Here is a 12,063-nt window from a genome sequence, read left to right as displayed (position 1 = left end):
TCCCTCGAGGTCACGAATGAGAACTTGCTTTTTCTAGGAACTGAAGACCTAGAGGAGGATGCCTTCATGGGGTGTCCTGGTCAGTAGCAGCCTTTGCTCCGGCAGCTCCGTGCTGTGCCGGCTGGTTTGTAACCGAGCAGGTGGTTCAGCAGACGCAGCGGGCCCAGCCGCCTTGCGCCTGACCTCTTGACTCCAGGGCTGGCTTCCGGCTCTCCCCTGCTTATACAAGAGCTTGCGCCTCAGCCACTTATGATCTGAGCGGTCCAAGAAACTGTGCCTCTGGCTGGGAGCTTGTGTGTGGAGGCTGGGACCAAAGGACAGTCCTGGGGACGTTGGAGGGAGACAAAGGGTATTTTCAAGTCTCCAGCAGCAGCAACTCTGAACTCATGACTCAGGGGCTGGCACCCCATAGCACACGGCCTGTTGCCACTGCCTGTCCCCTCTTACTTGATGGAGCCCTACCCACCTACTCGGTGACTTCTCCCAGTTCAGCAAATACACCCTTCCACTTGTGAAAAGTTTCCAGACACCATGGGTGGGTGGGCTTTGCATCCTTCAAAGCCGATCTGTGCTGGCTAAGCTACGTGGGCGGGGGCGTGGCTTTCGTTATGTCTCATCACAGCCAGACAGCCATACATGGTCACTGCAGCTCCAGAGCTGCAGCGTGGTGACTCAGCCCCGAGAGGCTGATGTAACAGGGGAACAGCCGGAGCCAGTGAGTGGCTGTTGAAACCTGGAGGCCGAGAGCCTCCCAGGGTCATGCTCACCTGCCCAGAAACCACCTGGGGCAGCTCTGAGCAGACCCAGGCCTCAGAGGAAAAGTTCTAGAAGAACTGGAAGAGAAACCACTGCCACTTATCAGATTCCAGGCCAAGGCGTGACAGCCCAGCCTGGTTGGATCTATGTAATGTGGTTCCAGGAGTGGGCACTGACGTTTACTTAGAAATTGGTTCTTTCTTGAAAGGAGAGTCTGCTGCTTTTCCCTAGAAAATGCCGATCCTGAGACTGGCTCTGGTGTGGTGTTGAGGGGGAGGGGAGAGCCGTTTTAGATACTTAACTTAGGCCTGGCTTGTGCAGTTCAGGATGATTCGGCACCAGGCCATGGAGTTTTTGTGAGCATTTTTACTTGAGACAGTTGTGAAATTTCCAGGCAGCAAGTGAGGCCTTTGACAGAGAAACTGCAGCCAGGCCAGCAACTCCAGGCCTCAGGGTCAGAGTTCATTCTTTCTCGAGGGACAGCCTAGAGAGGTTTCTGGACGCAGAAGGCTCACCAGCTCTCGTGTAGTTCCCTGAGCCCATGAATCAGAGGTTGGGGAAGTGGGGGAGAGAGATGGATCCTCACCCCCGAGGGCCAGGCTTTGCCGAGGACAAGGGAACCTGCACAGACCCCTGTGGATGCAGCGGGAGAGGGGCTGATTCCTGAAATGCTGGAGGATGAAACGTCTGCCTTCCCAAGCGCATATTTCACCTGTACGTGACGAACTGAGAAAAATAAGAACAAAATAGAAAGGTTTTCATGAAGCCAGATCTATCCAGTCGAGAAAGATCTGTCTTTTAGTCTAAGATTATGTCATGCATTCTTTTTGTAATAAAAAAGTTAAGCGACCGTGTCTTTTTCTTTTTTTGAAATGCTGACAGTAATCAGTGTTTTGTGTGTGCTCGGTTTTTGATTTTTTAATGTCATTACCTGGCAAGGCACAAAGGTGGCTATTTTGTGTTGGTCCCTCCATGCTTCTTGCGTTTTGGAACTTTCCTGACCAGTTAGCACAGGAATCTAGAAGCCACCCCTCGTCGGTCTGGGCCTGCAGAGGCACCTGCCCTGTGTGGATTTGGTTTCACCCTCCCACCCATCCCCCTGCTTCTCACCTGGGAGTGCTGGGATTGCTGTTGGGGCTGGTTGGTGTCCTCCCTCGTGCTAACTCGAGGGCTCTGTGGCTTTCCCCAGCCATGGATTTTCCCCAGCACAGCCAGCATGTCTTGGAGCAGCTGAACCAGCAGCGGCAACTGGGGCTTTTGTGTGACTGCACTTTTGTGGTGGATGGTGTTGACTTTAAGGCTCATAAAGCAGTGCTGGCGGCCTGCAGCGAGTACTTCAAGATGCTCTTCGTGGACCAGAAGGATGTGGTGCACCTGGACATCAGTAACGCGGCAGGTACCCCACTGGGTCCAGGGCCGAGCTTGTGGCGGGCCCCGTGCCACGTGAGGCCCTCCTTTGAGCAGCACCTTCCAGCTGTGGGGTGCGCCAGACCTCCCACACAAGACTCGGCCATGAGTGCGTGGGTACCAAGTTCTTACCACATTTGTGGGGCCTCTTTTGACTGGGAGTGGGGTGGTAAGGGGAGAGCTGGCAGGAAGGGCTCATGATAAGCTCCGGAGTGAACACAGGACAAGCTCGTCAGGAGGGACAGAGAGCGGGAGGGCTCTGAGCCCTGGTCCCTTTCCATTGCTGAGTCAGTCCTCAACCCCCTACCCCAGTGCTCACCTTGATGGGAACGGCAAGGGTTAGGATGGGGAGGGGTGTCAGGAAGGTCCTGGGATTGAGGAAGGAACTAACTGTCCTAGGTTCAGGTTCCCAACCCAGAATGACGTGCCATGCCGCCAGAAGTTCGGGCAAGATGTCGTTCCCCCATTTTACACATGCGGAAACTGAGGCCCAGAGAGGTCAAGTGACTGGCCTGGAGGTCAGGTAGAGAGTTTGTGGCAGAGCCCTGATGAAAGCCAGTGGTGAGAGGCTCTGTCCTCTGGTGGTGAAGTGCCGTGGATGGGCAGAGAGTGTTCAGGGTGGGCACTCACACCCTCCGCCCTCTATGGGTGTGCTGCTTTTTGGAGGCTGTTGTCTGGGTTGAGAATCTCCAGGTTGCCCGCCTCTCCACTGGCACGGGAGATGGGGAGACAGTGGGCTGCCACTGCCCCGCTGCTTTTCACAAATCCCTGGATCCTGCCACGGAGTGGGGCAGCTGGACAGGCTGCTGGGGCCAGGCCTCGAGGTGGGTCCGTGATGGCTGTCTGTGTCCTTGGCAGGCCTGGGGCAGGTGCTGGAGTTTATGTATACGGCCAAGCTGAGCCTGAGCTCTGAGAACGTGGACGATGTGCTGGCTGTGGCCAGCTTCCTGCAGATGCAGGACATCATCACGGCCTGCCATGCCCTCAAGTCACTGGCTGAGCCGGCTGCCAGCCCTGGGGAGAGTATGGAGTCCTCGGCCTTGGAAGGTAAGATTCTTGGCAGGCTGTTCCTGAGCAGGTGGCTTCTGATGGGAGCTCTGCCCCCGCCTCTCTGTGTCACCTCTTTGGCCTCGCCTGTGTTGTGGGGAGCTCGTGAGGAGCAGCTGCAGTGAAGTCTGAGAACGCCTCTCAGAGGGGCCCCGTCTGCCCTCCCTGACTGAGGGCACCGGCAGCCATGCCTGGCTCAAGGCCTTTGCACAGGACTTCCCTCTTCCGGCAGGTCTCCTCTCCCACACGCTTACTCCTGCTCCCCTTAGTGCCTCAGGAAGGCCCCTTGCGGCCCAGTGTGGGCCACGTGCCTTGTGGCACACTTTCAGAGAACCACGCTCCTCTCCTTGTAAGCACCCATCTCTGCTCAGAGTCATTTCACGTGTGACAACTGTCTCCCCGACCAGTCTGCAAGCCCCGTGGGAGCAGCAACCGTGACTGTTGTACCCCAGGCCCGGCGGCAGCCTGGTGTGATGTCGGTGCCTGTGAATAATCTGTTGAATGAGCAAGCCAACAAGCCGCTCCTTAGACGTATCCCCAGGGAGGTTTGGAAGAGCTGCCAGCTCTGGGCCACCTCACCCCGCCAAGTGGTGGACACTTGATGGGAAATGGCAGGTCTGTCCTGTTCCACCTCCAGTGGGGGACAAGAGGGCCAAAGAAGAGAAGACGGCTGCCACTACACTGAGCGAGCTGGACCTGGCCAGAAGCAGTCCACCCGCGGGCCTGGGCAGGGAGCCCAAAGAGGAGCGAGGCGGCCAGGCCGAGAGCGCGGCCAGCGGTGAGTTGTGATGCTGAGGACCTGGCTGACTGTCCATCACCTGCCAGCAGCGTGGGCTCCAGCGCAGTGAGCAGCTTTCTCAGGAGGCTCCTGGGGGAGGGAGGCACAGGCAACTGCATCCCTTGAGCTCAGGTTACCCAAAACCACCGGTTATTTTTTCTGGGGCATCTGTTGAAGCCAGAGCAGAGGCTCAAGCAGCCCGAGCTTGGATGTGCTCCCCCCACCCCTGGGGCCATAGCCGCTTCCAGGGGTCTGGTCCAGGAGAGCCGACCAGCCCCTGGACAGAGGGTGCCAGTCCAGCCCCGGATGCCCCCACACCCCTACCCCAGGTGCAGAGCAGACGGAGAAGGCCGATGCCCCCCGGGAGCCTGTGGAGCTCAAGCCGGACCCCACGAGTGGCATGGCTGCTGCTGAGGCCGAGGCTGCCTTGTCGGAGAGCTCAGAGCAAGGTACCCTTAGCTGATCTCACTGTGAGTCAGTCTTTCACATCAGCTTTTGGGCCGACATCTTTCCTCATTCTTGAATTTTGACATCAGTTTCTTGGTTGTACACCCTGGCCATGCTTCCCTTTAGCACAGAAGTGTCCCTGTCGCAGTACTGGCCCTGCTGTTTTTCCCTGGGCTGAGCACCGTGGCGGAACCTGGCCGCCCATGGCACCCACCCCAGCCCCCGCCCCCGGTGCTTGTTGGCTGACGGTACCCTTCCCACCTGTGTCGCCAAATATGGGGCCCCCGGTGGACTGAGGCCCACCTGCGTCCTCCAAACAGCAACTGTCCCGGTCATTGGTCTCCCCTGGGCTTGCCCTGGCGGTGCTGGGGACCATTTATCAGCGGGTCCCAGACATTGCCCTGCGAGGCGCCCACGCAGAGAGAGGGTGTGTGCAGAGATGAGCCGTGCCCAGGCCTCACTTGGCCAGTTGCCAGGTCGGCTTCCTCAGCGTCTGCCCCTCTTGTGGCAGAAATGGAGGTGGAGCCAGCCAGGAAGGGAGAAGAACGAGAGGAGGAGGGCGCCGTGCCCGCGGTGGTCAAGGAGGAGGGGCCGCCGCTGGAAAAGGGCGAGGCCCCCGAGGAGAGCGAGGAGTCGGCCAGCACGGACTCGGGCCAGGAGCTCGGCACGGAGGCGCGGGGCCTGCGCTCGGGCACCTACGGCGACCGCACGGAGTCCAAGGCGTACGGCTCCGTCATCCACAAGTGCGAGGTGCGCCTTGGGCAGTGGCGGCCCCACCCCGGCCCCCCGCCCGGCGTCGCCCCTGACACCCCGCCCCCTGTGCCCGCAGGACTGTGGGAAGGAGTTCACGCACACGGGCAACTTCAAGCGGCACATCCGCATCCACACGGGCGAGAAGCCCTTCTCGTGCCGGGAGTGTAGCAAGGCCTTCTCCGACCCGGCCGCCTGCAAGGCCCACGAGAAGACCCACAGGTAGGCCCAGCGGCCGCCCCCCATGCCCGCCCACCCGCCCCGGCCCCGCGAGCCCTGCGAGCCTCCTGTCCCCGTGTTCTGCCGCCAGCCCGCTGAAGCCATACGGCTGCGAGGAGTGCGGCAAGAGCTACCGGCTCATCAGCCTGCTGAACCTGCACAAGAAGCGGCACTCGGGCGAGGCGCGCTACCGCTGCGAGGACTGTGGCAAGCTCTTCACCACGTCGGGCAACCTCAAGCGGCACCAGCTGGTGCACAGCGGCGAGAAGCCCTACCAGTGCGACTACTGCGGCCGCTCTTTCTCCGACCCCACGTCCAAGATGCGCCACCTGGAGACGCACGACACCGACAAGGAGCACAAGTGCCCTCACTGCGACAAGAAGTTCAACCAGGTGGGGGGAGCCGGCCCCGGGCCCCTGTGCTCCGGCGGCTTCCGTCTCGGGGGCCCGGGGTGCCTAGCGGGGAAGTAGGTGGTGTTGGCTGAGCAGGAAATGATCCTGCCGGTGGAGCTCTTGACTGGTCTGCCGAGCAAACTGGGAAGGCAGGCTTGGGGGGCGGGCGCGGGCCAGGAAGAACTGAGGGGGGTGGTTTTCCCATTTCCCTCGGCCTTGAGGAAAGGGGGAGCCCCGCACAGGCCCCCGGGAGGACCGAGAATCGGTGGTTCCCTGCCGTCTGACCCCCTGCCTGGGCGCAGGTGGGGAACCTGAAGGCCCACCTGAAGATCCACATCGCCGACGGGCCCCTCAAGTGCCGGGAGTGTGGGAAGCAGTTCACCACCTCAGGTAGGGCCCGGCTGGCCCCGCCCCCGCCCCCGCCCCCGCCCCCGGCCGCCAGTGCCAGGCCCACCCTCGGTCTCGCCACAGGGAACCTGAAGCGGCACCTTCGGATTCACAGTGGTGAGAAGCCCTACGTGTGCGTCCACTGCCAGCGGCAGTTCGCTGACCCCGGCGCCCTGCAGCGGCACGTCCGCATCCACACGGGTGGGTGAGCGGCCCGGCGGCGCCCGGGTGCGGGCACAAGGGAGGAGAGCAGGCGCCGACACCTTCCCGTCCCCTGCCTCCGTCCCCAGGTGAGAAGCCATGCCAGTGCGTGATGTGCGGCAAAGCCTTCACCCAGGCCAGCTCCCTCATCGCCCACGTGCGCCAGCACACCGGGGAGAAGCCTTACGTCTGCGAGCGTTGCGGAAAGAGGTCCTGCCCTTCTGGCCCCCGGCCGGCATCCTGTGGGGTCCTGGCACTCGGCTGGGTGGAGGGGGTCAGAGAATAAGCCCAGGGCTCGGTCGGTAGCCGGGCAGACTGCTCTGGCGCAGGTCCCGGCGTCCTCTCAGATCTAGACCCTGAGGTGGGAGGCCCCAGCCCAGCACCCCCGGCCCAGGCCTGGGCGGTTCTGTGTAAGCCTTTCCTTCTGGCCCTGCAGATTTGTCCAGTCTAGCCAGCTGGCCAATCACATCCGCCACCATGACAACATCCGTCCTCACAAGTGCAGCGTGTGCAGCAAGGCCTTTGTGAACGTGGGGGACCTGTCCAAGCATATCATTATCCACACTGGTGAGTGCGTGCCACCCGCCTCTCTGTCCCAAGCCCTGGCTCTGGGGCGCGTGGTGGGGTGGGAGGCGCCCCGGACCCCAGCCCTCGGTGCCGGCACTTGCTGAAGGCGGCCTTGAAAGCAGTTTAACTCCAAGGAGGGCCCCATTTTTTCAGAGCTTCTGGAAGGTGCAGGGGCCACTGGAAGCTTCCCTGTGCCTCAGGTGGCCGCCCCAGAGCGCTTCCTGCTGGAAAAGACAGGGCTGCGGGGGAAGCTGGAGGCCACTGAGGTCCTACCCCCCCCTGCACCCCCCCCAATGGCAGGAGAGAACCTTGCCTCCCCCCCCAGGAGAGAAGCCTTACCTGTGTGACAAGTGCGGTCGCGGCTTCAACCGGGTGGACAACCTTCGTTCCCATGTGAAGACTGTGCACCAGGGCAAGGCAGGCATCAAAATCCTGGAGCCGGAGGAGGGCGGTGAGGTCAGCGTGGTCACCGTCGATGACATGGTCACGCTGGCCACTGAGGCACTGGCGGCAACGGCCGTCACTCAGCTCACAGGTGCGGACCGTCACTCAGCTCCCAGGGCAGCAGGGGGTGGTCACAGCAGGGGTTGCCTCTGGGGTGGCAGCAAAGGGGCAGGTGAGTCTGGTCTCAGGCTCTGCCGATGCCGCCCACAGTGGTGCCAGTGGGGGCGGCGGTGACCGCAGATGAGACAGAAGTACTTAAAGCCGAGATCAGCAAAGCTGTGAAGCAAGTGCAGGAAGAAGGTGAGAGGGCCTGCCTGGGGGAAAGCTGCTGGACCCAGGGGCCCTTCCTGTCCTAACTGCAGCCCCACTCCCACAGATCCCAACACTCACATCCTCTACGCCTGTGACTCCTGTGGAGATAAGTTCCTGGATGCCAACAGCCTGGCCCAGCACGTGCGGATCCACACGGCCCAGGCACTGGTCATGTTCCAGACGGATGCGGACTTCTACCAGCAGTACGGGCCAGGCAGCACGTGGCCGGCCGGGCAGGTGCTGCAGGCTGGGGAGCTAGTCTTCCGCCCTCGGGATGGGGCTGACGGGCAGCCGGCCCTGGCAGAGACACCTCCCACAGCCCCTGAATGTCCACCATCTGCTGAGTGAGCAGGCACCCCCTCCTCCTGTTTATTTAAGGTTGGACGGCACCCTGGAACTGAGAGGGGTGAGCCCATTCCCTAGAGAGAATAAATCTGATTATTTTCTAACGCTGCCTATAGCTCCCTGTGGGGCTGGGGCGGGGAGCTGGCAGCTGTGGCTGATGCCGGGGAAGGGTTGCTCCACCCAGCGACCAGTCGGCAGAGACCTGCTTGTGGGGGAAGCCAGGCTGTCCCTTTGCAGGATGGGACTGGAGCCCCGGGACCCGTCTAGAAGCAAGCTGGTTGCTTTGCCTGAGTTGGGGTGTGGGCAGCACACTCAGGCCAGAGAAACTGCGGCTCCACGAGCCCCATCTGGCCTCCTCTTTGGAGGCTTCTCGTCGGCCCGGCGTGAGGATCGGACCTCCCCTCTCCACCTCCCTCCGCTGTGGAGCCACGGCTGTGACCCTGCGCCCTTGTGTTGGGAGCTGGGCCCACAGGGCTTGGCCACAACTGCTTACCAGGATCCAGGCCACCCGTACAGAGCCCAGCTCGGGGGCCCATTCAGCCAGAACAGCAAGGTAGGCAGAGCACCAGACCCAACAGGCCGCAGGCCTGCTTCTGTTGGGCCTAGGGAAGAGGGAGAGGCTCCACGCTCGCTTCACGGTAGAACCCTGGCCGCAAGATCAGGGCCAAGCCAGTGTCATCTTTTGAGAACGTTTACTTGCCCTGAATCAGTGGCGTCTCTACAAGGCTGAGAGCCTGGAGGGACAGGGATGAGCAGCCAGGAGCTGTGATGGGGAGGTGGGAGATGGCAGCACTGCTTAAACCAGGAGCAGCAGTGCGGACTGTGAAGCAGCTCATTCTTACCTGTCAGCAGGGAGACATGAGATGCCGTCTCTGCCGCTTTTCCATACAGTTTATCCCCAGCACCTGTAATTCCTCACTCAGAGATGGTACCATCTCGCACCGAAAGCATAGCTCTGTTTGGAGGAGCCCCAGGGATACTGCAAGTGAGACCAGCAACTCTGTGGTCCTTGTGTTCCCGTCCCCCACGCCCAACTCCCCAGCTTGTGGTGGGTCCAGCTGCTGGGGAAGCTTGGCCCACCAGTGCCATCCTCCTATTGGGAGGCAGCTGCTGCAGGGCCAGCCTGCACCACACCCGGAGGAGGAAGGGACAAGAGGCAAGACCCCCAAGGCTTCCTTAAGATGTTTCTGAGTTTGAGTGGGAGGTGGCTTTATTCTTTAATCAATCAAATTTGAAGTGCCTTCGACATTACGCAGGAGCCAATTGGGACCTTGAAGTGTCAGATAAACACCACAGCACTGAAGAACAGTTCAAGTTCAGTCTGTGATGAAAATCTTCTTTTGTACAAGATAAAATGATCCTTGGGGAGGATCCGTGGCAGAAAGGAAAAAATAGGTTCCATATACAGACGTGGTGGGGGGGTTGAAAGCAAAAGTGGGACGAAGGCTAGCTGTTCCCATAAGCCAAGGACCCCTGGCCCTCCCATCCAAGCGACAATCACATCCACACTTGACATGTTCTGTATTTTTTAATAAAGTTTGTAATCCAATGGACACACAAAACAAAACTGCGCTGAGAAAAACAGTTTTCATAAATTAATGTGTTAGGAAGTCGGGGGAGAGGTCAAGGTCACAGGAAGAAGGGAAGCCAGTCTTTTGTACAGTCTTTTTGTGTGTGTGACACTTCCAAGTTGCGGGAGCAGGGCCCGTGCTGTAACGAAGCGCACTTATACAAATGAGTGACAATACAAAGTCTGAGTATGAAAATAAGATTTTCTCTGAAAACACATTTTTGGCACAGATTAAAAAAAATGTATGTCGGGGAATTTGATTTTTAAGTCAGTATTATATATATTTATATATATTATATATTTATATATACACACATCCCAAGTTCTGCATATTCCACCAAGAGAGAAAATCCTTCTGTTTGCTCTTTTCTGATTGTAAACTGTACATCCTGGGTGAATCAAAGATGGTGGCAGCAGGAGAATTAAAGAGAGATGACATCCAAATGAGCAAGGGGAAGGGAGGGGTGGGGACAACACAGCCCAATGAAATGTTCCTTGACCCCAAGGTTTCAGCAGAAGTTTGAAGTCCTGCATGAGAGTCTGCGATGTGTGTGCCATGTGTGTTCACGTACACCAAGACATCCAGAGTGTCACAGCCTGTCTTCACTGTGCAAAAGTCCAAGTCACTAATTTAGTGCAAAGGCAGTTCTGTTTTGTTTCTTAAAAACAAAAACAACAAAAAAATTCCACTGCCCTGTTCCTTTTCTCCAAGAGGAGGAGAGAGAAACCCAGCCTCAAGGTGTCTGCAAGTCCGTTGGTTGGTGGTCTGTCCTTGGGCTAAATGTCATGTAAACATACGAGTAGCAGCACCACTGCCCAGGGCGGGGGTCTGTCTGACTGAGCCGGGCGGGCGGGCGGGTAGGAGAGCGAGGCTGGCCGTCTGGCAGTGGAGTCTGTCCCCCTCGGCAGCTTCTTCCTCCACTTGGCTGGGTTGTCCTGTGTTTTATTTTTTGCTGCAGAGCCTCAGGAAGATACGCCGAGTGGTGACCATTCAGTGGCTCACACAGAGGCAATGACGATCATGAGGTGGGGAGAAATGTGGGAGATGCTGGCCAGGAGGTCGGGGGCCAGACGGGACAGGTGACTCTCAGAGAATTCGCAGGGCGGGAAGATCTGCAGCACGTAGGCGGGCTGGAGAAAGGGACAAGAGAGAAAAATGGGACCTCCTGTCTTCACGTCACCCACCCCACTACCACTCTTCCCTAAAACATTTCCAACTGGGGGCCCAAAGGCCCAACAGAGAGCCAGGCTGAGTCAATTTCCCAACCAGCTAAGGTCTCCAAGATTGTCTACCAGAAGAAAACTAGGTATCAGAGAACTAACATGAAACTAACCCCTGAGAACTTCTTCTCTATCCTTAAGCTAAAGGGAAACCTCTGCTGCCTCAGCCGTCCACTGACTGTCTCCAGGATGGGCAGCAGTAATCCGGCCCATGCACTCCACTGGTTTCCTCTATCCAGAATGCCCCTTTGTCCAGCTCCTCTGGGAAGCTGTCCTGACTACTCTAGCTGGCACTGGCAGCCCATGCCACCAGATCAGTCAGACGGCCTGACCAGTCGAGACCAGCCCCACGTGTGTGCGCCGAGGCAGGACACCGGGCTGACCTGATTGGAGCCAGGGTTGGGAACGTTGATGATGCCTGCCGCCTGCTTGGCCTGCAGATACGTGATGAAGGCAGCCTTGAGGGACTCGGTCTGGCTCACAACGTCCTCTTGGTCACGGCCACAGGGCAGAGCCAGCAGCAGACAGTAATCTGTCTCCACCTGGGGAACAGGAAGCTGTCAGTGATCGGGGGGCCACCTCACAAAACAGCCCAAGAAGAGGCCTGTCCAACCCAGGTGATTCGGCTCCTCAATCCCCACCTCTATGATGACCCTGAGGGCCATCCATATATTTGCTGAATGAAAAAAAGCATCTCTGGATCTAGAGGCACTTTACACCCCTAGTGGAGAGAGGACATGCCCTTCATCATCCCCTCCAAGAAAGCCATTATTGCACCCCGTGACAAGCCGCGGAGACAGGCAGTGGGGGGCCACCCGTGCCTTCCCTTGCTGTGGGCGGGGCAGTTGCTCACCTGGGCCCTGAGTCTTACCGTCATCCTTCGGGCAACCCCCTCCAGCTGTGAGGCCTCCAGCCGCATCCTCTGGGCAATCCTCAGGGGGGGCCCTCCTTCAGAGAGCGGCAGGGACCGATGGGCCAGGACATTGTTGCCAGAGACGAAGTGGAGCTGCACAGCAGCTGTGTCGTTCTTGAGGGCCAGTAGGCCCTGCCACACGATGGGGTACTTCTGCTCACAGGGAAACAAACAGAAGTGAGCTCACGGCTGGAGAACACAGCTGTGCTGGCCACGGCCCCAGGCAGCAGCTTGCTGATCTAAGTCAAGTGGGGCGCTCGGGACACTGACAATAGCACAAAGCTCGAAGGGTGGTAGGGGAGGCCCT

General features: G+C 59.1%; 2 protein-coding genes across 7 annotated transcripts in view; one reads left to right on the top strand and one right to left on the bottom strand.

Annotated features, from left to right (window-relative positions):
* The window catches only part of ZBTB17 (zinc finger and BTB domain containing 17), a 30,319-nt gene extending 22,163 nt beyond the window's left edge, over positions 1-8,156 (top strand). Inside the window, exons 3-16 of one of the 3 annotated variants that reach the window (XM_060015056.1) lie at positions 1,946-2,152; positions 3,022-3,210; positions 3,848-3,988; positions 4,318-4,437; positions 4,947-5,185; positions 5,265-5,407; positions 5,496-5,796; positions 6,099-6,186; positions 6,268-6,384; positions 6,474-6,594; positions 6,821-6,951; positions 7,277-7,486; positions 7,606-7,695; positions 7,772-8,156. In XM_060015056.1, coding sequence (XP_059871039.1) covers positions 1,948-2,152; positions 3,022-3,210; positions 3,848-3,988; positions 4,318-4,437; positions 4,947-5,185; positions 5,265-5,407; positions 5,496-5,796; positions 6,099-6,186; positions 6,268-6,384; positions 6,474-6,594; positions 6,821-6,951; positions 7,277-7,486; positions 7,606-7,695; positions 7,772-8,055 — 2,379 coding nt within the window. In that variant the 5' untranslated portion in view covers positions 1,946-1,947 and the 3' untranslated portion in view covers positions 8,056-8,156. Of the gene's footprint in view, positions 1-1,945; positions 2,153-2,187; positions 2,277-3,021; positions 3,211-3,847; positions 3,989-4,317; positions 4,438-4,946; positions 5,186-5,264; positions 5,408-5,495; positions 5,797-6,098; positions 6,187-6,267; positions 6,385-6,473; positions 6,595-6,820; positions 6,952-7,276; positions 7,487-7,605; positions 7,696-7,771 lie in introns of those variants that run through there. The other 2 variants (XM_060015072.1, XM_060015066.1) reach the window with 2 other exon arrangements.
* A 1,423-nt stretch (positions 8,157-9,579) lies between these two features.
* The window catches only part of SPEN (spen family transcriptional repressor), a 93,745-nt gene continuing 91,261 nt past the window's right edge, over positions 9,580-12,063 (bottom strand). For all 4 annotated transcript variants that reach the window (XM_060015026.2, XM_060015020.2, XM_060015009.2 and 1 more), the window contains 3 exons: positions 11,715-11,909; positions 11,227-11,385; positions 9,580-10,753 (listed from right to left, as the gene is read on the bottom strand). In XM_060015026.2, coding sequence (XP_059871009.1) covers positions 10,622-10,753; positions 11,227-11,385; positions 11,715-11,909 — 486 coding nt within the window. In that variant the 3' untranslated portion in view covers positions 9,580-10,621. The remainder of the gene's footprint in view (positions 10,754-11,226; positions 11,386-11,714; positions 11,910-12,063) is intronic.

The sequence above is a fragment of the Delphinus delphis genome, chromosome 1 (genome assembly GCF_949987515.2).
Source record: "Delphinus delphis chromosome 1, mDelDel1.2, whole genome shotgun sequence".
NCBI classification, from domain to species: Eukaryota; Metazoa; Chordata; class Mammalia; order Artiodactyla; family Delphinidae; genus Delphinus; species Delphinus delphis.
This window is presented reverse-complemented; position numbering and strand designations above follow the sequence as displayed.